Here is a 27,056-nt window from a genome sequence, read left to right as displayed (position 1 = left end):
AATGTGAGTTGGATTTAACATTAGAAAATTCACCATATTCACAGACTAGAAAAGGAAAATTACACAATAATCTCAAAATATGCAGGAAAAGCTTTTCACATAATTCAATATACATTTGTGACAAGAGCTTTTGGCAAACTAGGAATAAAAGGGAACTTCCTCAGTATGATAAAGGGCCTCTATAAAATACTGCAGCCAACATACTTAATGGTGAAAGACTTGATGCTTTCCCCCTAAGATTGAAAAAAAGCCAAGGATGGCCACTGTCACTACTTTAACATTTTACTAGATGGTCCAAGCCTGTGCAGTAAGGCAAGAAAATGAAATGAAAGGTATAGAGATCGAAAAGGAAGAAGGAAAAACAGTATTTATTTGTATAGGATGTGGTTGTCTGTAGAAAATCCCAAGAGTCTACAAAAAAGCTACTACAACTAATAAGTAATTTTAGCAAGATTGCGTGATACAAAATCATATACAGAAGTCAATTGTATTTCTATATACTAGCCACAAACAATTGGGAACTTAAGGAAACTATCATTTACAATAATATCAAAAAAACTAGATACTTAGGGATAAATTTAATGAAATATGTGCAATGTCTATATGCTGAAAACTATAAAACATTTCTGAGATAACACCTAAATTAATGGGGCGATATACTCATGGATTGTAAGACTCAATATTGTTAGAATCTCAGTTCTCAGATTCATCTCTAGATTCATGGCATTCCCTCTCAAAATCCCAGCAGGCTTTTTGTAGAAATTGACAAGCTGATTCTAAAATTTACATGGGAAATGCAAAGGGGCTAGGATAGTAAAAACTGTTTTGAAAAAAGACAAGAAGTGTAGGATTTATATTACCTGATTTCAATACTTACTATACTATAATCAAGAAAGTGTGGGGGGCTGGTCGCATGACCGAGTGGTTAAGTTCACGCAATCCACTTTGGTGGCCCAGGGTTTCGCTGGTTCGGATTCTGGGCGCAGATATGGCACTGCTCATCAGGCCACGTTGAGGTGGCGTCCCACATGCCACAACTAGAAGGACCCACAACTAAAATATACAGCTATGTACTGGGAGGATTTGGGGAGAAAAAGGAGGGGAAAAAAAAGGATTGGCAAGAGTTGTTAGCTCAGGTGCCAATCTTTAAAAAAAGAAGAAAGAAAGTGTGGCGTTGGTGTGAATCTAGACATATGAGATCGATGGACATATTAGATCCCAGAAATAGGCTCATACATATATAGTTGTTGATTTTCTGCGGAAGTACCACAATAATTCCATGTGGGGAAAGATAGTCTTTTTTAACAGATGGTGCTGGAAAAAGTGGGTATATATATGCAAAATATGAATCTCAATCCTTATCTTACGCAGTATACAAAAATTAACTTGAAATGATCCATAGACCTAAATGTAAGAACTAAAACTATAAAGCTTCTAGACAAAAACATAGGAGCAAATCTTCATAACTTAGGAGTAGACAAAGATTTCTTAGGACACAAAAAGCATGGGCTACTAAAGAAAAAATTATAGATGTCCCTGAAATTAAAATGTTTTGCTCTTCAGGGATCTTGCTAAGAAGATGAAAAGGCAAGTCGTAGACTGGGAGAAAAATATTTGTGAAATATACGTCTGATAAAGAACTTGTACTCAGAATAATAAAGAATTCTTACAAATCAATAAGACAAAAAACAACCTAATGATTAGAAAAAATAGGCAAGATTTGGACAGATACTTCAACAAAGAAGATATGAATATTAAATAAGCACTTGAAAATATACTCAAAATCATTAGTCATCAGAGAAATCCTAACTAAAATCCCAAGGAGATGCTACTGTACACCCACTAGCGTGGCTAAAAGCAAAAAGGCTATATTAAATATTTGATGAGAATGTGGTGCAACTAGAACTTTCTCATACATTGCTGGTGTCTATCTATATTCAGGTGTTTAAAACCAATAGTCATGTTTTATATGCAAAGGAACATATCTCTCTAATTTGAAAAATTGGAGTCTATTTCCATGATGCTTTCATATTTCCTCTTTCTCCAAAAGCCAACTTGGAAGAGTAATAGTCATAGGACCTCAATACTCTTAGCAAACTGGTATGAAATATAGATTAGAGGAAATTTGAAATATTCAGTGTACAGGTGTAGACTAGGATATTCTACTTATAAGTCTGAATTTTCATTACATAGGCTGTAACTAAAATTCTTTGTGGTAACAATGCCATTTTCGTCTAAGTGCTTAAAAATACTTCCTTTTTTCAGGATTTTTTTTTTTTTTGGCTGAGGAAGATTTGCCTGAGCTAACATCCATTGCCAATTGTCCTCTTTTTTTTGTTTGAGGAAGATTAGCCCTGAGCTAACATCTCTGTCAATCCTCCTCTATTTTTTTGCATGTGGGATGCCGCTACAGCATGGCTGGTGAGCGGAGTGGGTCCATGCCTAGGATCCGAACCCATGAATCCTGGCCGCTGAAGTGGACCTTGCGAAACTTTAACCACTTGGCCATGGGGCCAGGCCCAGCATTTTTTTTTTTTAATGAAAATACTTTGTAGTAAAGAAGCCAATTTTGGAATCTGCATAATATTGAACATATTTGCTTGTCCTTTAAATATCACTTCCTAACAGTTCTTTTCCCAGAAGCAGAAAATTCTGAACATGATTATTTTTTTAGATTAAGATCTTTGTGTTTTATTGAACAATACGAAAAGTAGTATTGGTGTTTAAATCATCTTGGCTCAATTTATGGTACTAGGATAGACTTGGAAGAGGTTTGTGGCATAATTATAATCACTAGTCCATATATTCATTTGTTATTAGCCCATTGCTGGATAGGGGCTGGGGAGACTATTGAATGCACAGACCCAAGGGATGCTTTCCCATCAGAATCATTTTCAACAGGAGAACAAAAGGCTTTAGATTTTAAAAAAGTTTATCTGTCATTGAATCTTTCCTTGGAATAATTGTTGGAACTCAATAATATGTTATAATTTTATGCTCCAAGAAGTAAAATAATTAGGCTTAAATAAGATGGATGAAATACGTGTTCTTTTGGAACAAATTACTTTGCCCTTTGTAGATTCAAGCAATCTGAGGAATGAGTTATGTTGGGATTCAGAAATAGGCAGCTTGCTAATTGCAATACCAAACTGAATGAATGAATCTGTTCTTTATAGCTCTATTGAAAGACTTGAGTTAATAATGTCATTTTTACAAAATATACCAGTTCTCACTAAATGAAACAAAAAAGATGCCTAAAACACAGGAAAGAAATACTGTATTATACATGTACTTGTACTATGTCAAAGTGAGTTTCTTACATAAATAATCTATGTTATGTCTATGTATATGCACAGGTAAAGATTAGATTTTTAATTCTGTAATTTTGAGATTTTTAGCATTTGAAAAAGTCAAGTTAATGTTATACTTAGTGTGAATTAATTGAATGAGACCATACACCTGTCCTATTTGAGATATTCATAGTTTTGCTACTTTATTCCTTAAGCATATGTTCAGAAACACTTTATATCTGTGGGTGGACTGGATGTATTGTCTCAAGTTCTTGTGCAACTGGAATCTGATTCACACAAGACTCTTTCCAGTGCTAAGCTTGCAGTGGTGGTGACAAAGACAGTGGATGCGTGCATTGCTGATAATCGTGAGTGAAAATGCTTAGTAATTTTTCTACAATTGCGTTTTGTTTGAATTTAGCATGGTGAGAGTTGAAATGGTAGATTGAACCCTAACGTGGCTTGGACTTCCAGTTTCTCACGAGTGGGAGGGAATCTTAGAAATTATCTAGTCCAACCCTTTATTTTCCCATGGAGATTATGACTTCCCCATGGGTTCAAATCTAGGTCTTCTGAGTTTGTCTAATGATGGAATCAAGATAAGATTCTATCATTCCCAAACCTTTGTTTTGCTTAAAAAGCAACATTAAATTAAAACGTTTAGATGAGAAATCAAGGGACGTTTTAGAAACATAAGGAATGGAAAGCCCAATTTACAGATCTTTTAGGATTATATAAAGAATTAAGGTATGCCTCTTTCTGATAAGTATGAGGTTTAATTTACCCAATGCACCATAACTAGTGAGTCGCAGAACCACACTTGAACCCATGGCTGCTTCTCACACGCACAAACAATGAGGAATGATAGTCTGTGAATCTTGGTAACAAGCAACTCTTGACATTCACAGATAACTGAAAAAAAGCAGATAATTTAAAAAAAAATCAGTTATTGAGGGCCTGTTATGTGTTTGGCTCTATGTGAGCTGTAGAGATACCAAAATGATTAAGATATAGTCCCTTAAGGAATTCACAAGTTTATTATTGAAATCAATATTGTTAGACTCTGGATAAACTCCTTTAAAAGCCTCATGAGGAGAAGTATAGCTTACATGGTGGACTTCTTGAATTTTGTGACATCTCAGCGTAGCTTCAGGTATGCTTCATTACATCGTTCACATCAGTAGAACCATAGCCAGTGGATAGTGTATTTCAGTGACAGGCAGGAACTGGTTACTTAGCAAGGTCTTTACTGTCCAATCTAGATAAGAAGAGGCGTGTAAGGTGAGATTTAGCATATACAACTTTAGTAGGTAATATCATTACTTCATATTCACAACATTATGCAGGACAATTAAGAAGAAACCATTCTTCAAAAAACTTACTTTAGTAAAATGTCTTTAGTATGGGAAGAGGGATTAATGAGGGCCATATAGGCCACCATCTTATTCCAATGCATTTATTTATATTCACACATATATATACACATACACATTAGATGTTATATGAGATATGAATATTAGATCTTATATAGATATATAATATCATTCTCCCAGGATAAAATCTGAAAAATAGTATATGTATAGTTATAAGTTTTAAGTTTGTACTTACTATCTTTTTTTTAATCTATTTTATACCAATAGCTACTTTTGGGGTAGTACTAGCCAAATACCACATTGTTTCAAAACTTCTAGCATTACTGCTTCATGAAAGTCTGGATTCAGGAGAAAAATTTAGCATCATGCTTACTCTTGGTCATTGCACAGAGGATTGTGGTAAGTACTGGATTTATTTAATGTGCTTATTAAAATAGTGGAGTAGAAATATGCTTTTGTTTTTTTCCCCTTAGTCATATGGAAGGCCGTTACTCCCTTTCTCCCAGTCCTTCAGGCACTAAACCAATCGTTTTGCTCCCTTTCCTTCTTCATCCATTCCATGTAGTCAGTCATTAAGACCTGTGATTCTATTTCTGTTTACCCCTCCCTATCCCTTTCTGCCTAATTCCAGTGCTACGTTTGCAACTTAGACCCTCAGCTTCTTAACATCTTTCACCAATGTTATTGCAGTAGCTTCCTGCCTGTGTTCTCTTCTGACTCAGTTTTTCAATCCACTCTTCATATTGCTGCACAGATCTGATCCTGTTCTCCCTTGCTGAAGACCTTTTAAAAGTTCTATCTTTCCTTCTCTAGCTATCATTCTCTCCTCTCTCTTTTTTCTCTTCCTGTTCTATTTTCTTCTCTCCAATCTCCTCCCACTCTCTGCCCTCTTGCCTCCTCCTCTCTGACCCTCTCCTCTTTCCTCTCTCTCCCATTCTCTCTTCTTTGAATCTCCTCCCTCTTCTCTTCCACCCCTCCCATTTTTCTACTCTCCTCTCTGCTCTCTTCTTTCCCTCATTTTCCACTCCCTCTATCAGTTTCTCTATTCTTTTTCTTAACCTTTGTATAATTTAGAATTTACTATACCTTTTTAAAAAACAAGTGAGGGCAATTTGTTTACTTTTATGAGGCATGATACTATTCTGTGGCTATATTTCAGAGACCATCACTTTTGAGACTTAGGTATTTTATATAAGTGGATTTTTTTCTGAATTGAAAATTCTTTGAAACTATTTATGTTTTTCTCCATTTTTAAAACCTGAACTATGTTGATAATTATCACAAGGAAGAATTTTGACCTCACGCAGATAGTTTATGATAAAATAACTGTCTTTAATTTTTGATGTTTTCCAGAGGAAAATCAGTATGACCTTTTTAAAAACAATGGGCTTCCACTCATGATACAAGCCTTAACTGAATCTCAGAATGAGGAACTAAACAAAGCTGCCACTTTTGTGCTTCACAACTGCAAGAAAATTAGTAAGTTTTCTGTTACTTTAAGAAAATACCAACCAAAGTTTATGAAGGGTAATTTATATCTGCTTTGATGAGCCAAGCCCCTTTAGCTCCCAGGCTCTTTTTACATTTGAAAAGCAGAATATATAATTTGGACATGACAGCTAGAGTATTTCAGCATATAAAAAACCTACATGAAAGAGAGCAACAGTAGAAATAATTCACTTATTTTATGCAGTGTGGACAAATTTAGTTGTAGGACTTAAATTTCAGGGCTAAAGGTGATTTATGATTAAATCATAAAGTATGTTCATTTATTTAAAAAATGTCTGAATGCCTATTATTTGCCAGGCTCTGTGCTAGGCATTTAGGGATACAGTGATAAGAAACAACAGTCTTTGCACTCTTAGAGCTTAGTTTAACTAAAGAAATAGACAGTAATTGAATAATCTCAAAAATGAATGTATAAGTTAAATATAAGAATTATGAAGAGATGGAGCACAGATCTTAGCCTATAACAAAGGAATCTGACCTAGACTTGGAACAGAAAAGGCTTGGGGAGGAAGTGATTCTTAAGCCTCAGATCTGATTGTTTAGAGTTAATTAGGTGAAAAGAAGGGAATTTGTTATGGGCAAGTGTCTCAGGTATAAGCAACAGTGAGGCACAAAGGCCCTGTGATAGGAGGCAGCCTGACGCATTTAAGGAATTGATGGCCAGTGTGGCTGGAGCACAGAGAGCAGTAGCCATGAAAAGCATTCTGGTCTTTGTGGAAGAAAAATTGCTGCCACAATATGTGAAAAGAGAATTTAAAAGATTATAGGAAGGAACTGCTTTATGAAAACTGTTTTTGTTTTAAAACCAGTATCCATACACCTGAGGGTATTTAATGTACCTGGCATAACATATTTTCATGCTATTCTTTTTCGTATAACTCTGAAGGGTAAGGTCTAAATCTATGACTGTTTGGGTCCTGGGCCTTTGCCAAGCACTTGCTTTCCACTTATTTTCCTTACCATTTAGGCACTTAAGATAGTCTAGCTGGGCAAAATTTAGAGAGGGGGGTATGAGGTATGAGGTTGTTCTTATTTAAAATGTTAAAATAGCATTTCTAGTAATGGATAACTCACTATTTTTTCCCATTATTGTAAAGCTGAGAAATTATCTCTAAGTCTAGGAGAACATTCTTTTGATGAAAATGAAGCAGAACAATTTGAAGACATAAATGTGAAAGAGAAGAATCTTGAAGAGCGTTGGAAGAAAGCAAAGGAAATTCTACACAGAATAGAAGAGCTTGAAAGAGAAGGAAATGAGGTTGGCTTCTTTGTTTCAAAGAATATAGGGGTCAGCCTGGTGGCGCAGTGGTTAAGTTTGCACGTTCTGCTGCTTGGCAGCCTGGGGTTCGCCAGTTTGGATCCCAGGTGCAGACATGGCACTGCTTGGCAAAAGCCATGCTGTAGCAGTCGTCCCTCGTATAAAATAGAGGAAGATGGGAATGGATGTTAGCTCAGAGCCAGTCTTCCTCAGCAAAAAGAGGAAGGTTGGCAGTATCGGCAGTAGTTAGCTCAGGGCTAATCTTCCTCCAAAAAACCCCCAAAAGAATATAGAACTTTTTTCAAATATTTTTTAACAATAAAGTTTGAGGGTAAAAAGTTTTCTTGCCAAGTTATTTATTTTTATTTTAATGGTTTTAAAATTCAGTAGTAATACTTGAGGAATCATCCTTGAACATAGAAAAAAAGATTTTTAAAAAGTGGAAATGATGACTGAAAAAAATAAGAGGTATAGAAGATAGAGCCAGGAGATCTAATATCTGTATAATAAGCGTACCAGAAAGGGAAAGGATGGAGAAGTAATAATCTCTCTCTTTCTCTCTCTCTCCTCCTATGTAAGTATGTATATACACATACACACGTTTCCATATTTTTTCTATATATGTATGCTTTGTGTCTTCATATGTGCATGTATTTTTAAAAATAAAAACATAGTGTCCAACTTAGTATAGTATAGTAATTTCGTTCTTTTAGATAACTAAGTAGTATTCAATATCATAGATGTACCATAATTGATTTAACTAGTCCTTTACTGTTGGATGTTTACATTATATTCCATTTCTCACCAGTGTAAACAACTCTAGAGGAAATATCCTGCTACGTGTATATGTATATTTTTGTCATAACAGCTTTATTGATGTATAATTCACATACCATTCAATTCACCCAATTAAAGTATATGTTTCATTGGTTTTTAGTATATGCACAGAATTGTGCAACCATTATGTAACAATCAATTGTAGAAGATTTTCATCACCCCAAAAAGAAACCTCATACCCTTTAGCAGTCACCCTCCATATTCCCCTCATCCAGCCTCCCTTCAGCCTAGGCAACCACTAATCTATTTTCTGTCTATATGTTTACTTATTCTGGACATTTTATATAAATTGAAATATAATGTCTTTTGTGATTGGCTTCTTTCATTTAGCATAATGTTTTCCGAGTTCGTTCATGTTGTACTATATATCAGCACTTCGTTCCTTTTTTAAAAAATAGCCTTACTGAGATGTAATTCACATATATACAGTTCCTCCATTTAAAGTGTACATTTCAGTAGCATTTAGTATATTCACAGCTATGTCCAACCATCACCACAGTCAATTTTAGAATATTTTCATTGCCTCAAAAAGAAGCCCTATCCCCTTTAGATATTTCCCTGTACCTCTCACCCCCAACCATAAGTAACCACTAATCAGCTCTCTATAGACTTGCCTATTCTGGACATTTCATAGGAATGGAATCATGTAATATGTGGTTCTTTTGTGACTGGCTTCTTTCACTTAGCGTCATATTTTCAAGGCTTATCCATGTTTTAGCATGTATTAGTACTCCATTCCTTTTTTTTTTTTTTTTTTAAAGATTTTATTTTTTCCTTTTTCTCCCCAAAGCCCCCCGGTACATAGTTGTATATTCTTTGTTGTGGGTCCTTCTAGTTGTGGCATGTGGGACGCTGCCTCAGCATGGTTTGATGAGCAGTGTCATGTCCGCGCCCAGGATTCGAACCAACGAAACACTGGGCCGCCTGCAGCAGAGCGCGTGAACGTAACCGCTCGGCCACGGGGCCAGCCCCCCCATTCCTTTTTATAGCCAAATAATTTTCCGTTATATGGATGTATGATATTTTATTGCTCCATCACTTGATTCTTTTACTTGTAATCTGTGTCTTTATAGTTAGCATTGGTTTCTTGTAGACAGCATCTAGTTTGGTCTTTTTTATCCCCTCCAACAATTTCTGTCTTTTAATTGATGTGATCACTCCGTTTACATTTAGTGTAATTATTGGTGTGTTTGGGTTTAAGGCTACCATATTGCTATTTGTTTCCTATTTGTCACATTTGTTCTTTGTCCTTTTTTCATACTCTCCTGCCTTCTTTTATATTATTTTAAAATATTATATCTCAGTTTATTGGCTAAACATTCTTGTTTTTTTTAGTGATTGCTTTAAAGTTTATAATATGTGTCTTTAACTTATCATGGTCTATATTCAAATAATATTATTCCACTTCTTGTATGTTGTAAGACCCTTACAATAAAATGCTTACATGTCCCTTTTATTTTGTGCCATTGTTGCCATACATTTTAAGGCTACATTTGTTGTAAACTGCCCAGTAATGTTATTATTTTTGCTTTAAATAATTATCTTGGGGCTGGCCCTGTGGCCCAGTGGTTAAGTTCGCACGCTCTGCTGCAGGCGGCCCATTGTTTTGTTGGTTCGAATCCTGGGCGCGGACATGGCACTGCTCATCAAACCACACTGAGGCAGCGTCCCACATGCCACAACTAGAAGGACCCACAACGAAGAATATACAACTATGTACTGGGGGGCTTTGGGGAGAAAAAGGAAAACAATAAAAAAATCTTTTAAAAAAAATTTATTTTTTTCTGAAATATTTTAATTTTTATTAAGCTATTATTTACATCCATTAATAATCACACATTTTAAGTATACAGCATGATGAGTTATGATAATTTTATACAGTGGTGTAACTAACAAGACAATCAAGAGATAGAACAGTTTACTCACCCTGAAATGTTTTCTTGTATGCCTTTGCAGACAGTCACATTCCCCATCCTCAAGGCCAGGAAATCACTGATCTGCTTTCTGTTACTAGTTTTCCTTTTCTATAATTTTACATAAATGGAATCATATATTACATAATCTTTTGTATTTAACTTATTTCACTTAACATAATGTTTTTGAAATTCACCAATGTTTTATTAATATTTTGTTCCTTTTTACTGCTGATTAATACTCTATAGTATGGACATACTGTAAATTGTTTATCCATTCGCCAGTTGATGGTTGTTTGGATTGCTTCCAGATCTTGACTACTGTGAATAATGTTGCTATGAACATTGGTGTACACTTCTTTGTGTGAAGTGTACATTTTCATTTCTCTTGGGTGAATACCTAGGAGTGGTATCACTGGGAAGTTATGCTTTAGAGAAATTATGAGCCTCTTTTAACATGTGTTATAGTGCAGGTCTGCCTATTCATTTGCCACCACTCAAAACAGCAGAACACCAAAAGAAGATAAAATTCCTTCTTTCTCTTCCAGCCTTGTATTATCCTTGTAGCACTTTAAAGATTGGCACCTGAGCTAACATCTGTTGCCAACCTTCTTTTCTTTTCCTTCTTTTCCCCAAAACCCAGCAGTACATAGTTGTGATTCTAGTTGTAGGTCCTTCTGGCTCCACAATGTGGGATGCCACCTCAGCATGGTCTGACGAGCAGTGCCAGGTCCTCACCCAGGATGCGAACCTGTGAAACCCCTGACCACCAAAGCAGAGCATGTGAACCCAACCACTTGGCCATGGGGCCGGCCTCATCCTCTAGCACTTTCTAATGGCAGAGGCTAACATCAAGCCAGCTATAGAATAGTAGTCCATAGAGTATAGTTTCAGTTTTACAAAGCAGGGCAAAAAAGGATGGGTTTGGAGATGAGGGGCAATAAATTAATAACTAGTACACCCTTTATGGCAGGTACTTAACTGTTACCCTGGGCTACTCCTTTACTGTCATCTTATAGATTCTCTTGGTATCCTTCCTTGTTTGATTCCTTGTTTCCTGGATCCCATGTCATCCTCTGTTTTTTGCTTTAGTCCCTCATTTTGGTAGAGTACATTCTTCTGTAGCTTTCTGAGAAAGGATACATAGGATATAAATTTTTTTGAGACGTTAAAAATATGAAAATATTTTTATTTTACCTTCAGAATTAGCTGATAGTTTGATTAGACAAAGTATTCTAGATTGGAAATCACCTTCCCTCAGTATATTGGATGTGTTGCTTCACAGTCTTATAGCTTCCAGTGTTACTCTTGAGGTCCAAAGTCATTCTGATCCTTTGGTGTGCCCTGTTTTCTCTCTTTGAAAGCTTGAGTAATCTTTATTCCCAATGTTTTCATTTTGTTTTGTTTTTGGTGAGGAAGACTGGTCCCAAGCTAACATCTGTGCCAATCTTCCTCTGTTTTGTATGTGGGACACCACCTCAGCATGGCTTGAGCAGTATGTAGGTCCACGCCAGGGCCGAGCCCACGAACCACGGGCTGCCAAAATTGGAGGGCACAAACTTAACCAACTATGCCATCAGGGTGGCCCCCTATTCCCAATGTTTTGAAATTTCACAGTGAGGTATTTTGGTGTCAGTCTCTTTTTATCCATTATGTTGTACATAAGCTTAGTGGGTCCTTTCACGCTGGTAACTTCGTATCCTTCAGTGCCAGGAATGTTTCTTGCATTGTGCTGTGTTGATTGCTTCTCTGTTTTCTCTTTATTCCTTTTCTGAAACTCTTATTATTTTTTTGTTGACTTCTTGGAGCTGGTCCTCCTCTTTATCATTTCTCTCTTATCTTCCTCTGTCTTTTTTGTTCTACATTCTGGGAAATGTGCTCATAGGTACTTTTAAAACAAATCTATTGCGTTTTTCACTTCTGTTGTTTTTAGTTACCAAGGCCTCTTTTTCACTCCCTTTAAATTATCTTACTCGTATTTCATGGACTTAAGACTTCATTGGCATTCTTCTCTTAAATATAAGATGATAGTTTTCATTTTTAAAGTTCTTTTCGGGGCCGGCCCCGTGGCTGAGTGGTTGGGTTTGCGCGCTCTGCTTTGGCGGCCCAGGGTTCAGATCCTGGGCGTGGACATGGCACCGCTCTTTAGGCCATGTTGAGGCAGCATCCCACATGCCACAACTAGAAGGACCCACAACTGGAGATATACAACGGTCTCAGGGGCATGGGGGGGGAAAAAAGCAGGAAAAAGAAAAAAGATTGGCAACAGTTGTTAGCTCAGGTGCCAATCCTTAAAAAAAGAAAAAAAAAGTTTTTTTCTTTTTACCCTGTCCTTCTCCTCTGAGTTTTGTTTTTCTTTCTTTCTTTCTTTCTTGACCTCTAGCTTTCTTCAGATTTCTGGTGGTCATTGGTTGCTGCTCATATTTAAGAGTCAGACACTGAAAATCTCCTTGGAAATTTGTTGACTGTGGATTCTCATAGGATGAATTGGGTGGGTCACTTTTTTGAGAACCTCCAATGTCTGATCTGCCTAGAGATTGTCAACCAGTGTTCTGGAATCAAACAGAGGGGAAGAGAGTTGGAGGTCTTAGTATTTGGTATATAAATACGTGCTTAGTCTTTGTTTCTCGATAGTATTCTGCGTTCACCTTTGCTTGGCGTCCTTCAGGGCAGACTATTTTATCCCCTTCAGAGATTGAACTTCTAGCCTTGGGGAAGGAGAAACCCTTCTGGTGTCATTCAACTGCCTGATAAGTGTGTGATGTGGGAGTTGGGATTCAGTAATCCAACTACTTCTTAAACAGACTTTCATCCATTCTTCCTATTTTTTTTTAAATTAAGGTTGATTATAACTACCAAAGAAACTGTGTGAAGGGAAAGATCAGAATGAGCTGAGTAATGGGGCAACATTTCTTTTTTTTTTTTTTTAAAGATTGGCACCTGAGCTAACATCTGTTGCCAGTCTTTTTTTTTCTTCTTCTTCTTCTCCCCAAAGCCCCCCAGTACATAGTTGTATATTCTAGTTGTGGGTCCTTCTGGTTGTGCTATGTGGGATGCCGCCTCAGCATGGCCTGATGAGCAGTGCCATGTTGGATCTGGACCCGTGAAACCCTGGGCCAACAAAACCAAGTGTGCGAACTTAACCACTTGGCCATGGGGCCGGCCCCTCATTCTTCCTATTTTTAATCCCACCTTCACCTCACCGTCTAGCGGTTCCTAGCCAATTTCTAAGGCTTTTGAGAATTTGGTAGCGTATCTTAGGTAGTTTCTTGACTTTTCCCATTGTCAGCTTTGGATTCAGCTGTATCAAGTCGGCTAAGTAGATTATCATTCACCTATCTGCTTTCCAGTTTCCAAAATTTTGTTACTTTTATTTCTTCTTCCATTTCTCCTTGTAGTTATGGGTTTATGCCTTTTTAAAAACTGTTCTAGTTGTTTTTTGTTAAAGAACCAAAAATAGGACTCCACCTGATGGCGCAGCAGTTAAGTGTGCACGTTCCACTTTGGCAGCCCGGGGTTTGCCAGTTCGGATCCCTGGTGCATCTGGCAAGCCATCCTGTGGCAGGCGTCTCACATATAAAGTGGAGGAAGATGGGCATGGATGTTAGCTCAGGGCCAGTCTTCGTCAGCAAAAAGAGGAGGATTGGCAGCAGATGTTAGCTCAGGGCTAATCTCCCTCAAAAAAAAAAAAAATAACCAAGAATAAATATGGATGTTAAATTCATCATCTTTATCTGGAAGTCCTCTTTATTCTTTTTTTTTTTTTCTCAATTGCAGAGTATTCCATTATGTGGATGTGCTAGCTCCTTTTCTGATGAGCATTCAGGTTATTTCTAACCTTTAGAGATTAGAAACAATGCTGCAGTTAGTAGCATTTTGCACTTGTGAAAGTATATCTGTAGGATTTTTAAAAAAGATATGCACAATTTTTATTATGAAAGATAGTGTCAAATTTTTTCTCCATAGAGGTTGTATCAGTTTACACTCCCACTCATAGTATATGAGAGTGTTTCCCTTCTACCCTTTTGATCTTTGCCAGTGTCATAGATGAGGAAAGATTATCTTACTGATTTCTCTTATTACAAGTGGCATGGAGCATTTTTACTATGTTTAAGAGCTATTTGTATTTCCTTTCCTGTGGACTGTTCATCTCCTTTGTCTGTCTTTCTGTACTATTGTTGATCTTTCTCATATTTCTTTGTTGTAGCTTTTTATAAACATTATTAGAAAAATTGTACTGTGGCCCAAGATATCACTTATACATATTTTTTCTAGGTGTTTTATCATTTGGTTTTGCTTCTGTCCCTTTCTGCCTCTTAGTCCTTCCCCCCCATATTGTTCTTGGTCTCTAGCAGAATTTTATCTGGTAAAGTATATTAGGTTTTTTCTTTTATGATTTATTGATCTTTATGTAATACTTGGAAAGGCCTTCCTTCCTTGAGAATATTAAAATATCATGGTTTATTTTAGAACATATATAATTTCAACTTCTAATATTTCATTCATTTTGAGTTTTTTTGTGTAAATTGTGAGATACAGATGCAATTTATTTTTTTCCCCAGATGGCTACCCAATTGTCCCAAAATCATTTATTGAATAAACTCCCTTTTCTTCCTAATGTAAATTGCCCTTTTATCATGTATATTCTACTGGCAATCATAAACTTTTTCTGCATTACTTAAAGGGAGTGTAAATTGGATCATGAAGCAAATAGATTATCTTGAAATTATTTACTTGTCATTTTTACATTCTAGGAAGAAATACGAAGAGAAAAATATAAGGATCATGTTTCATCTATGAACATAAATATTCAAAATACATTGAAATACCTCCATGCCGAGAGTATTGGTGGAGGTCCCAAAGCAGATAAGGATAAGAGCCAGTCTAGAAAGCTTAAGAGTTATAAATCCCATGGAGTCATGTCTCAAGCGTGTACAAATGATGACCAAATGAAGACCTTGTTAAAGAGTACAAATCCAGTTAATGCTTGTTATAGGGAGAGTGGGAAAAATAAGACTTTATGCAAAGCCAATTCAAGCTGCAGTCAAAACTTACATGAAGAAACAACTTTTGAAAACAAGAATTTTGTTTCTCAATCAAGGTACGGTTTAATAACTGTGTGCCACACTGTTAAGCACTTGGATATAGAAATGATAAAACATGGTCTTGAGAGGAGCCTAAAGTAGCAAATGTTGGGAAAGGAGTTTGGATGGGGAGGTATGGGCCAGTTCGTCTAGGACCTTGCATTTCACACTCAGGATTTTCTGTTTTAACTTAGAGGGTATAGGGAGCCAATGACAATTTTAAATTGAGTGAAATGATCAGATTTGAATTTTAGAAAGGATACTTAGAAAACTTAAACTGAAATCCTATACCTGAAGAAACAATGCATGCATTGATAATCCATCAGCAATGTAGCAAAAACCAATCTGTAAATTTAACATGATAAAAGAGAGTAGGGTGTGATGAAAATCTGGTTTAGGCTTGCCTTTTCAGCTGTTCCCTACACCTCCCCTCCAGCACGTGTCCTTTCTCCCCGCCAGGTAGCCTGTGGGGCTGGACCTGGGATTGCAGCTTTTCTTCTTCTTCTTTTTTTATTTTACTTTATTATTTGTTGTTGTTATTTATTTATTTTATTGCAGTAATATTGGTTTATAGAATTATATAAATTTCAGGTATATATTGTAATATATTTCGAATTCTGTGTAGATTACATCATGTTTACCACCCGAAGACTAATTACAATCCATTCCCACACACATGTGCTTAATCACCCCTTTCACCTCCCTCCCTCCCTCTTTCCCCTCTGGTAACCACTAATCCAGTCTCTGTTGCTGTGTGTTTGTTGTAGCTTTTCTTCTTAGACCCTTTCCTGTGTTATACTCTTCTAAATGGTTACTGTGCTAGGAGGGAAACTGAAGAGGATGCTGCTATGTTCTGGGAAGGTTGTAGAGTAAACTAAGTATTGGGAAAATGGATTGCATCATCACCACCCCATTTTTCCTTTTTAAAACCATTCTTGATGTTAATTTTAGCTTGATTTCTCAAGGATGTGGAATTGGGAAGCAGTGAGATATGTTCTTGGGCCAGCCTTCTTACCCTCTGGCCCTCTGATTTTCTTTCCTTTTTTTGCCCTCATTCGTTTCTGTTTTCCTTTTTTACAACTTTTTATCCCATGTTTCTGCGAGCATCAATATTATTACCCTTATTAGAAACAAGGCTATAACCGGTGCAGACCCTACTTTGGCAGAATTTGGTAGATTTTGCTAGATCCTGACTCCATTTCCTTCTGCCTGCCAAACACCCAAAATCACACCTCTGCTTACAGAAACGTGTCCACAAACTGAACAGAATATTTACTTTTAGTAATCTGGTGTCTATTTTCTTTTAGCGACCATGTTTTTAAACATCCAACTCCCATTGTCAAAAATAGAAAGCAGCAGTTACCAGTAACAGGTATGATTAAAAATGTTTCTTCTTTGATTTTTCAAGAAAACAAATATTTAGGTGACTAATATAGCTAAAAATGTGCATTGGTATATCTGCCCTCTAACATATAAGCCATGCCTTTGACTCTCTTTCTGGTCTAAGTGTTTCAGTCACCTTTTATTGAAACCCAGAACCTTTCTGTTTATCCACCAGGATGATTGGATGTGTAGGACTGGGCTAAGTTTATGAAAATCTTGAGAATTAATAAATCTTGTAAATGTCATGTCCTTTCCATTAATCAAAAAATTCCTCCATTTTGCTGTTTTTTTCTAGATCCATTTACATTATGTTCCGATATAATAAATAAAGAAGTTATCAGTTTTCTAGCAACCAACAGTTGTTCCAAAATGTTAAAGTATAGATGCTCAGGTAAATATTTTTTTAATTTCAGTTGTTTCATAATTAAAGTTTTATATGATGTTAGTTAACTAGAATTTGTAATAGTTCTACCTATGTGATTTAAACTTCATTTCCTTTGGAGAGAGAACCAGCTGGAGTATCATAAAACATTCAAATTAATACCATCTATCTTCATTAGCCTGTGTTTCCAGTATTTGTTTATATGAATTAACATAGCTTATACTTTTTTCTATTACTTTATTCTTCTCTTTTTGTCACAATACCAGCTATAAGTTTAACTTTACTGAGTAAGGTAAACATTTTTTATATTTTCAAAGGGTCAATAAATAAATATGTATTCTGGATTATGCCCTAAATATGGGCATTAAGTATTAAACAATATCTATTTTTATGTTTATAGTTAATATATAAATGTTTCTAATGTTCCATGCCCTATTATTTATTTTTTCTGTCGGGCCCTTGTAAATGTTCTACAGTGCCTGTTCCACCTCTTCTTCTCCTTCATACCCTGGTATTTCCTCTTTGTTTACACTTACTGTCACACTCTGCTCTATAGAGAAAATTGAGGCTATTCCACAGTAGGCTCAGAATATCACTATTTGTCTGTCTTGGATGAAGAGTTTATCTCTATTACTCTAAAATTGATATCTAGCTATAATCTGAATCTCATGTCTTTTTTCCTCCCCTTTTTAATCTTTCTAGCCATTAACTCCTTTTGTCCCATTGTAAACTATGTTCATTTCTCCTTGTCTTAAAAAAATCCAAACACTTTGTGTGATCTGCTATCCATTCAAGTACTCATCTACTCTTTCTTCCACCGTTTATTACCAGATTCCCCCTCTTACTCCTGTCTCTTTCAGTGTATTCCTTCCCTTCTTAACTCCCTGCAATCTGGCTTCTTTTATTGCCATTTGTTAAACTTTAATGTTAAAGGTTACCTGAAGCCTCTTTTTTTTCCTCCCCCAAAATCCAATGACTTTCTAAAAAATTCTTATCCTCTTTAGTATCTCTGCGCTATTGACTACCATGCCTTGAAATCCTTTCTTTTCAGTAGTTTAAAGCCACAGTCCCCAAACTGTCCATTCAGGCTCCCTGGGGCTCTGCAGTGCACTCACAAAGGCACTACATAATATTTTCAGTTTTATAAGTGAAACACAAAATAGTCAACATATTTTGTTCAGTTTCAACATTAAATTGCATTGTATTCCTTTTGATAATGTCACGTCTTTGTGGAGATGGGTTTTCAGTAGTTGTGATAGAAAGCATGCATCACATGAAAATCAACGTGGAGGGAGTGAGGGTGGCAGTGTTCAGTCTGATTCCAAGATTTGAGAAGTTGTGCTCTAGGTACATGTATCCCAGTAGGAAGTAAATGTAATTAATAAGAATGAAATGCAAATGTTTTCTTTTAATTTAGGTGTGTTACTTTTTCAAATGGCTATGAAGTTGTTAGGTCCAAACAATTTAAGTATTTGTGTGCTAACACAATGGTTGGTATTTCTTTTGACATAGAGGTTGGGTAAAAAATCACCAAGATCTTAAGGGTGCCGTGAAGCGAGAAAGTTTGGGGACCTCTGGTCAAAAGGTATTCCAGTTGGCAGAGTGGACACTCTGTAACTGTTAACTCCTTTTCATCCCTTAGTTTGAGACGGTTCTTTCCTAATTCCTTTCTTCCCTCGGTAACGACTCACTCATTTCATAGACACTTAGGGAGTGCCTATTTTATGGCAGGCACTGGGATCAAAGATGCATAGAACTCAGTTCTCGCCTCAAGAAGTTTACATTCTAGGGGCTGGCCTGGTGGTGTAGTGGTTAAGTTTGCATGCTCTGCACGGGTAGCCCTGGATTCACCAGTTCGGATCCTGGGTGTGGACCTATGCACCACTTACCAAGCCATGCTGTGGCAGGCGTCCCATGTATAAAGTGGAGGAGGATGGGCACGGATGTTAGCTCAGGGACAGTCTTCCTCAGCAAAAAGAGGAGGGCTGGCAGCAGATGTTAGCTCAGGGCTGATCTTCCTCAAAAAAAAAGAAAAAAATTTACATTCTAAAAACCACTCCATTTTATCATCTTTATTGCTTTATCTTTCTGTTCCTGCCAAATTGTTACAGTTATTCCCCCCCCAAGAGAGTCTGTAGCACTTACTCCACTCTTTTGCAATGTTTACTTTTGTGGCATCAACTATCGTTTACTGATGATTTTCAAATCTGTATCTCTCTACACTTGGCTTCTAAGTGGTTACTTAGTGGTTACACTTGGTTCTAAGTGGTTATAGCCTGACTCTTCCATTTCTAACTGTATCCAGAACATGCTCACTTCAATATCTTACTGTTATTTCAAACTTAGTATATTCAAAACACAGCATCTTTCCCCTCTTAAATTTCCCTCCCTCCAATCACTCCATTTCTATTAGTGTTGCCACTATTCTTCTGGCCTCCCAGGTTTCAAACCTTGAAACATCTGTAACTATTTTTTCTTTTTACATCCCGTATTTTTAGTCTATCAAAGTTGGTTCTTTTTTTCTTTCCCACATAGACCCTTTTTGTTTTGTGTCTAAATTACTCCAGCAAATTTGTAGCAGTTTTTCAGTCTCAAGTCTCAGCAACCGCCAACTGTAATGTATGTATTGCTGTTAACTTCTCTTCATAATATATGCTTTTTATCATGTCACCATACCAAAGAACCCTCAGTAACTCACTGACTCAGACTCTCTGCCTGGCTTTCAAAATTTTCTGGAATTTTGTCCTGCTTCCACTTGTTAAATTTTACTGCACATTTGTTCTCTTTAAGTCTGCCAGAAATATTCCATGCTTATTCCAAACTTTGCCATTCAGTCAACTACCAAATTACTTGAGAATTATCCTAAACTTCCTCCTTACCCCAACAGCTCATTATTCACCAATTTAACCTCAGAAATCTTTGCATTCTCCCTATAAATGCTGTGTTTTAGAATCCCTTCCTTTATTTTCCAGACTGTTGAAGTAACCCCTTAACTGAACCTCTTACCTTCAGCTGAACTTTCTGTAAACCAAATGAAATTATGTCATTTCCCTGCTTCATAAATATCATTCAGTTCCTCCCCATTGACTTGAAGATAGTTAAAAATCCTTAGCATAGCTTTTAAGACCCTTCTTGATCTGGCGCCTTGAAACCCTCACCAGCCTCAACTTTTCTCCCACACTTCTCTCATACCTTATACTGCAGCCACACCAAAGTATCTATGATTCTTTGAATACACTTTTGCTTTTTCACTCTTCTCTGCTTTTGCACATGTTCATTGTACTCAAAATGTCCTCATCCCAGCCAACTTTCTGCCTGGCTAACTTCTCCTAATCCTTTAGGCATAGGCCCCTAATACCATTAGGTGACAGGCAGATGGAGAACTTTTTTACAGATGCATGTGGGTAACATTACCTGAACCTCCTGATCCATCTTCACATTAAAAAAAGAGATAGTCAGACTTGATGTGCCTTTTAATATGATGCAGTAAGAAGTATACAATACTCCCTGTGAAGAATTCTACTAAAAACAATTGAATCTGAATCTGATCAATCATCTACATCTAATTACTAGTTTATTGGGCACACAGGAATATTTTAAAGAGTGCACCTAGGATGTAATCAGCAAAATCTAGCCTTTGGGAAACTCTGTAGTACAAATGACCCACTGTCTACAACAAGTAAATGATAAGGGGGAAGAGAGAGGAATTTAGAGATTCAAAGAAATTCAAGGGACATATCAACTGAATGTAAGGGTAGACCTTGTTTGGATCATGATTCAAACAAAGCCAACTATAAAAAGAAAGCTTTGAGGGGCTGGCCCCGTGGCTGAGTGGTTAAGTTCGCGTGCCCTGCTGCAGGCGGCCCAGTGTTTCGTTAGTTCGAATCCTGGGCGCGGACATGGCACTGCTCATCAGACCATGCTGAGGCAGCGTCCCACATGCCACAACTAGAAGAACCCACAATGAAGAATACACAACTATGTACCGGGGGGCTTTGGGGAGAAAAAGGAAAAAATAAAACCTTTAAAAAAAAAAGAAAAACAGAAATCTTTGAAATGATGGGGAATTTTTTTGTTTTTTAAGCTTTGCTCTTTGGTGAGGAAGATTGGCCCTGAGCTAACGTCTGTTGCCAATCTTCCTCTTCCCCCCGCCCCCACCTCAAAGCCCCAGTACATAGTTGTCTATCCTAGTTGTAAGTCCTTCTAGCTTTTCTATGTGGGATGCCACCACAGCATGGCTTGGTAAGCTGTGTGTAGGTCTGTGCCCAGAACCTGAACTGGCAAACCCCAAGCTTCTGAAGCAGAGCATGTGAACTTAACCACTACACCACCAGGCCGGCTCCCATTATGGGGAAATTTGAACACTGAATGGATATTAGATTATATTAAGCATAATTTTCTTAGGTGTGATAATGGTTTTGTGTTTTTTTTTTTTAAAGTCCTTATCTCTTAGGGATACATACAAAGTATTTACAGATGAAATGATACTTTAATGCAAATTCTAGGCTTCATAATCCAGTGCATAGATGGAGGGCAAAGCAGAGTATGTGAGGTGTAGATAAAATATGACTGGCCATGAGTTAATAATTATTGAATTTGGATAATGGATACATGGAGGCTCATCATACTTTTCCCTTTACTCTTGTGTTTCATAAGTTTTCTATAATAAAACATTGCGGGGGGCAGGGGCGGGGAAGGTGACTGGGCATAAGGGTCACTTCTTTTGTATCTTTCCTAACAGTGGCTTCTGCTCAGAACCAGACCAGAGTAGATGCTCCTTTTCTATATCAGCATAACTCTGTTCATGCCTTTATTGCAACATTTATTTCACTGTATTGTATTTGTTGTCTTTACTCTCTCACATGACTTTGAGCTTCTTGATGTATTTGTAATTAAGTTCTTGATTTCACTTCAGTTACCATCATAAAGATATTTGCTTTCATAGATTTGTTACTTGATATTTTGTAACATCTATACATCACTTTGATTTGTTTTCTTTTAGGTTGCATAGCAGTAGGAAAATCTCTGAATAGCCGAAATTTTAGCAAGCTCTTGCACTCTTGCCCATACCAATGTGATCGTCACAAAGTCATTGTGGAAGCTGAAGACAGATATAAAAGTGAACTAAGGAAATCACTTATCTGTAACAAAAGTAATTAATTCAGCAGCTTTAAAACTGTAATTATGACTATACCTTCTGAACTATAATCTAGAACATGAAGTATCTTAAAAACTAGAGGGTAAAATAATGTTGAAAAGAAAATCTGTCTCTGAGCAACCAGTGATTTAAGATGTACCCAGGGAGTAGATTTAGTTTCTGGTGGTTAAAAAATTCTTCCTAATCCACCTAAGGATTCCTGTTAGAAGGGGGGAAAAAGGAAATAGCATGCCAATGGAACTGATGTGCTATTACTCAGATTGATATTCTAAGCATGCTAAATGTTTTCCATGTTTTTCAGAAATTCTGCTGACCCCACGTAGAAGACAACTCAGTAACGAATCTACTACCCTTGGAGGAATAAGTGAATATATTTAATTTTTAAATAAACCTAAATTTCATATATTCCTGAGAAAGAACAGCTGAATGATTGTTCTCAATGTCATCATTAATGGCTCTTAAATAACCCTTGGCTCTGATGAGGGTCATACTTCCTAAGTAAAGAGGCTTCCTTCTTCCCTTCCTCATGTGGCTTCCCCATCCATTACTTGCCAGCTGGGGAAGGAGCAGGAGGAAACTAATATTTATTAAACACCTACTATGTGTTAGATGTTTTACAGATATTATATCCTCTAGTTCTCATAATGACATTGTAAAGTAAGTATTATTTTATTCCCAGTTTCAGGCAAATGGCGGAACTTAAATTCATATGCAAACCTGTCTTTCACCAGAAGCTCCTGTTCTATCCTCTGGATCACTTTTCTATTTTAAGAACAAAATTATTCTCCTTTGCATAAGTGCTTCCGAGAGATTTTGGAGAAGGTTTTGGTTTGTAACTATAGCATTTCAAACAATCAAAATTGAAGAGACAAACAGTATAAACCTTAAAGCCATGCTTGAAAATCAAAATACTTCTTAAATGATGAGTTAATTTATGGGAATTTTTATTTAACTACGGGGTTAACATTTCAGGTTTATCACCATTCCAAATTTATCACAGAGACTTAAAGAACATTACCGTTTTCTTCTATTCATATGGAATTAGTACCTGCGAGTAAGAATAAGCAGTTGGGTACATTACTTGTCAAAATAACCTGGAAATTAGTGTCATCTGTAGAGCCATTCTGTTATTTATTGCAAAGACCTGTGGACTTGGTACATCCAGGAAACATTTTGCCACATAGTTTTATTTGGCCATGTTCACTTCTTAAACCTTTAAAGAAACTTCAAATTTACTTTTTATATCTGGATCTTTTTCTAGGTTAAAAGTTCTGCATGCAAATTAAATTCAGTACCACTATAGGGTAGCCCACTTTTAAAATAATATTTTCTGTAGAAACTGTTAGAAAATGGATGTTTTTCCATAGAAACATGTTGCATTTGGAAATCTTGTTTTTGGCAAGGAGTTGGCATCAAATTAATAGAAGATTTTTTTTCAGTAACATGTCTTAAAGGAAAATTTGTAACAACTAAAAATATTTTATAATCATTTTACATGGTAAAATCACTTGCAGAGCCTTATGAAATGTACATAATTATGGTTATCTATTGATTATACAGAGGGATCCTAAATACTGTTAAGTGACATGCAGCTTATAAATACATTGTTTTTTGTAGGTTAGAATTGCTTTAGCTAAAACCAAATAGATAATAATTTGGCTTGCTTTTTTAGACTTTAGAAAGGCGTCTTGAGGAGGTAGTGATTAGGTTGGTCTTATATCTCTTTCACAAGCAGGCCAGGAATATTTGATATATTGCCATTTTTCCCCTTCTTGATAAATTTCCCTTTTGTATTAGAGACATTCATCACCATTCATTTATAGGTTACATTCAAATTTGAGACTATTCTTTTGAGAAGCGACCGTTGCAGCATCTAAGCATTTAAAGAGCCTTGGGGACAAGGGTCTCTTTTAAGATGGATTGGTATCTTGAGAGGGTTTGAAAAATAAGAGTCTCTAGAACTGAGCCTTCTTGCCTATTTTTCCCTCCTCTTTCCTAATGCCCAATCAATGTTAAGAGGGGCACTAAAGAAGCCATAGGGAGTTTTGGGTGTAGAGAGTTGCCTCCTCCTCCTAGGCTGCCCACTACTCTGCTGCAGTAACCTTTGAGGAACTGGGCACAGATGTTAATGAGATGGCAGCTGCAACGGAAAAGTTTGGATTGGCTTTACACGAACACCTCCAGGACCCCAGTATCCTGAATGTTATAGTAACGCATCCAATCCTGATTGTAATGAGTTCAAATCAATTAGCAAGTGAAATTGAAATAGTCTATTTCTTGGATAACTACAGTTTTCCAGTAGGCCCAAAAGTAAGGAGTAACTTCACTGATAAGTTTTGAAACAGTTTTTTACCAATACTAACTTTCCTTTTCCAACAAATATTTGTTGATCACCTACTAGGTGTCAGATGCTGTCTTAGGCAATTGGGGATACAGTGGTAGGCAAAACAGATAAAAATTCCTGTCTTCCTGGAGCTTGCATTTTAAGTAATACCATTAAGTAATAATCAGACATTATTTTCATTGATTTCTCAGCCTTCTGCTGGCAAGATTTTATCTTCTGTTTTAAAAGATCTGAACTGTGGCTGTTGTCCTAGGAGAGGTGGAAAAATGGCTAACAGTCTTGACCTGCAAGGGCAAGATTTTCTAAGGGTGTCCCAGCACAACTATTCCAGGTCCTGCTAAAGTAAATAGCAGCCTTAAGTGGAAATAAAAAAAACTCCTCCTCATCAGCATCCACCTACAATGATAAGGTGAATTAACAGTGAATGAAAAAGCTTAAAAGAAAACTATTTCCTAGTAATCATCACCAGAAGATATTTATGTTTACAGATAATAACTGCATTCTTTCTGTTGTAGAAAGTATCCCTAACAAACAATAGTTAAAAACTTCCTTCTTTCTTGTGCAGCCTATTTTTTGTTTGTTTGTTTTAATCAAGGTGAGCACCTATATAGGTAGTGAACATGTTTTTTAAAATGAATTTCAAAAGACCCTTATTCTTTAAAATTATTAATCAAGCCTGATAATTAAAGTAACAAGTATTGATATTCTTTTCTATTCTATGAAGTTATGGAGCCCTTTGGGAAGACTGTATCTGTAAGATAGGTAAGCTGTTTGTTAACTGTCCTCACAGGAATGTTGAGAGAATTAAAAATAACATGTTTATAAACTTGTGTTTCTTGATTGGAAAGTGTTACAAATATTATTGCAATAGGATTAAATTACAATTATTGAAGAAGTCACGGTGATAGCATCTAGCTTAATAGTAGGCCCTCAACTTTTAAAAATTGAAGTGGATTTCTATATGATGAGTAACCCAGGAATGACATTTTCTCACTGTATAGTTCATATCCTTAGAATAAGTTAAGCACTTATTTGGGTCTCAAGAAGATCCATTTTTTCAGTAAGTACTAATATATTCTACAATTCTCCTTAATTACAGAAAAAAGAAGAATTCGTAAAAACTTTACCAAAGAAGAAGTAAATTACCTTTTCAGTGGAGTTAAGAAAATGGGAAATCACTGGAATTTAATTTTGTGGTCTTTCCCCTTTCAGCAAGGACGGAAGGCTGTGGACCTTGCTCACAAGTACCATAAACTGACCAAAGGCCCCAAGTGTGCAGCTTCTTGATTGGAAGACTTGTCGGTTTTTAGTTTGAACTCTTAAGATACAATGCCTTGAATATACAAAATTTAAAATATTCTTCTAAAGTCTCATGAGATAGGGAATGTGGAAGCAGAGATACTGTTTTAATTAACTACTTTTGTGATGCTGTAGCTCATCAAATTATTAAAATAATTTATAAGACAAATTTTCAATGTGTAGATTAGTAAGACAAAATTCCTTTATAAAGTAAAACATTTGTTTAGGAACATACTTTTCTTTAAGCTCAAAGAATATAGGTAAGAGAAAAAAAATTATCAGCCTTTAAACATTATTTGACATTATATTGCAATGAATACTATGTGAGACATTTGGATTTTAGTGTCTTACCCAGTGAAAGTCCTTCACTGGAAAGACAGAATAGTTTCCCAAGCTGTTCAAGGGAGGTTTGCACATACTAAATCAATGTTTGAAATTTTGTTAATTAAAATGTTTCCTCTTATAAAGGCTAATTGTGCAGTTGCTTTGAATATTCCCAAGTACTATGGTCAGGTTCACTTCTTTTTGGTGTATGTTTATTTGTGTTTGCTTTTTAAAAGTTTAAAACAATTTTTTTATTGTTTGTTTTCAAGTTAGTTTTATTCTGGTGGAAAACCATTAGGTCCCAGTTTTCTATTTTTCTTACTCTTTTTATATTCCATCACCATCCCCAAAAGATGCTGTTGCAGCCTCCATTGTACTTAAAATGCTGTTGCTGTGGCAAAATGATCAAGTATCAGGGTCTGAAAGCTCGGCTGTGCTTCTGTACCCATTGGCTCACTGCTTCATGTCATTCTAGTAGATTCTTCAGTCCCAAAGGATATTTCCCTATAAGCATGTATTTTTTGACCTTTTCAGATCATGACTATTTCTTAGATAAAGCAGAATTTTTATTAAATTTCTTATTTTCTGATCCACAATGAAATTCCAGAGGGTCAATAAGCAGAAAATTTTATGTTTAAATCCAAGTTTTCCTTTAGGCAAAAGAATGATTTACAATTTGGAAAATTCCTTGAAGCATTTAAAGTGTGAATGAATCTAGTTCATTATCTGTCAGTATTTCCTAAGCACGGTGGGGATGATTTAAATAGTCTGCTGGGTTATGTTGATTTGTATTTCTCAGAATTTATGAAAGTTATTTTAGGTCAAAGGGGAAAACATTTTGTCTTATAAGTTAGATAATCCTCAGCCTTATTAGCTTGTTAATCAGAAGTTGTCTCATCACT

At 36.2% G+C, this 27,056-nt stretch overlaps 1 protein-coding gene across 12 annotated transcripts in view; it reads left to right on the top strand.

Annotated features, from left to right (window-relative positions):
• The window catches only part of TERB1 (telomere repeat binding bouquet formation protein 1), a 44,543-nt gene extending 18,250 nt beyond the window's left edge, over positions 1 to 26,293 (top strand). For 4 of the 12 annotated variants that reach the window (XM_044761158.2, XM_044761157.2, XM_044761161.2 and 1 more), the window contains 10 exons: positions 3,506 to 3,658; positions 4,931 to 5,062; positions 6,017 to 6,142; positions 7,270 to 7,430; positions 14,935 to 15,281; positions 16,572 to 16,636; positions 16,943 to 17,038; positions 22,032 to 22,181; positions 22,489 to 22,551; positions 25,631 to 25,958. In XM_044761158.2, coding sequence (XP_044617093.1) covers positions 3,506 to 3,658; positions 4,931 to 5,062; positions 6,017 to 6,142; positions 7,270 to 7,430; positions 14,935 to 15,281; positions 16,572 to 16,636; positions 16,943 to 17,038; positions 22,032 to 22,181; positions 22,489 to 22,551; positions 25,631 to 25,818 — 1,481 coding nt within the window. In that variant the 3' untranslated portion in view covers positions 25,819 to 25,958. Of the gene's footprint in view, positions 1 to 3,505; positions 3,659 to 4,930; positions 5,063 to 6,016; positions 6,143 to 7,269; positions 7,431 to 14,934; positions 15,282 to 16,571; positions 16,637 to 16,942; positions 17,039 to 22,031; positions 22,182 to 22,488; positions 22,552 to 25,255; positions 25,294 to 25,630 lie in introns of all 12 variants that reach the window. The other 8 variants (XM_044761169.2, XM_044761168.2, XM_070500596.1 and 5 more) reach the window with 8 other exon arrangements.
• Positions 26,294 to 27,056: the final 763 nt, after the last annotated feature.

Source organism: Equus asinus, chromosome 28, assembly GCF_041296235.1.
Source record: "Equus asinus isolate D_3611 breed Donkey chromosome 28, EquAss-T2T_v2, whole genome shotgun sequence".
Lineage (NCBI taxonomy): Eukaryota > Metazoa > Chordata > Mammalia > Perissodactyla > Equidae > Equus > Equus asinus.
The sequence above is the reverse complement of the archived record's forward strand: the minus strand, read 5'-3'. Positions and strand labels throughout refer to the sequence as shown.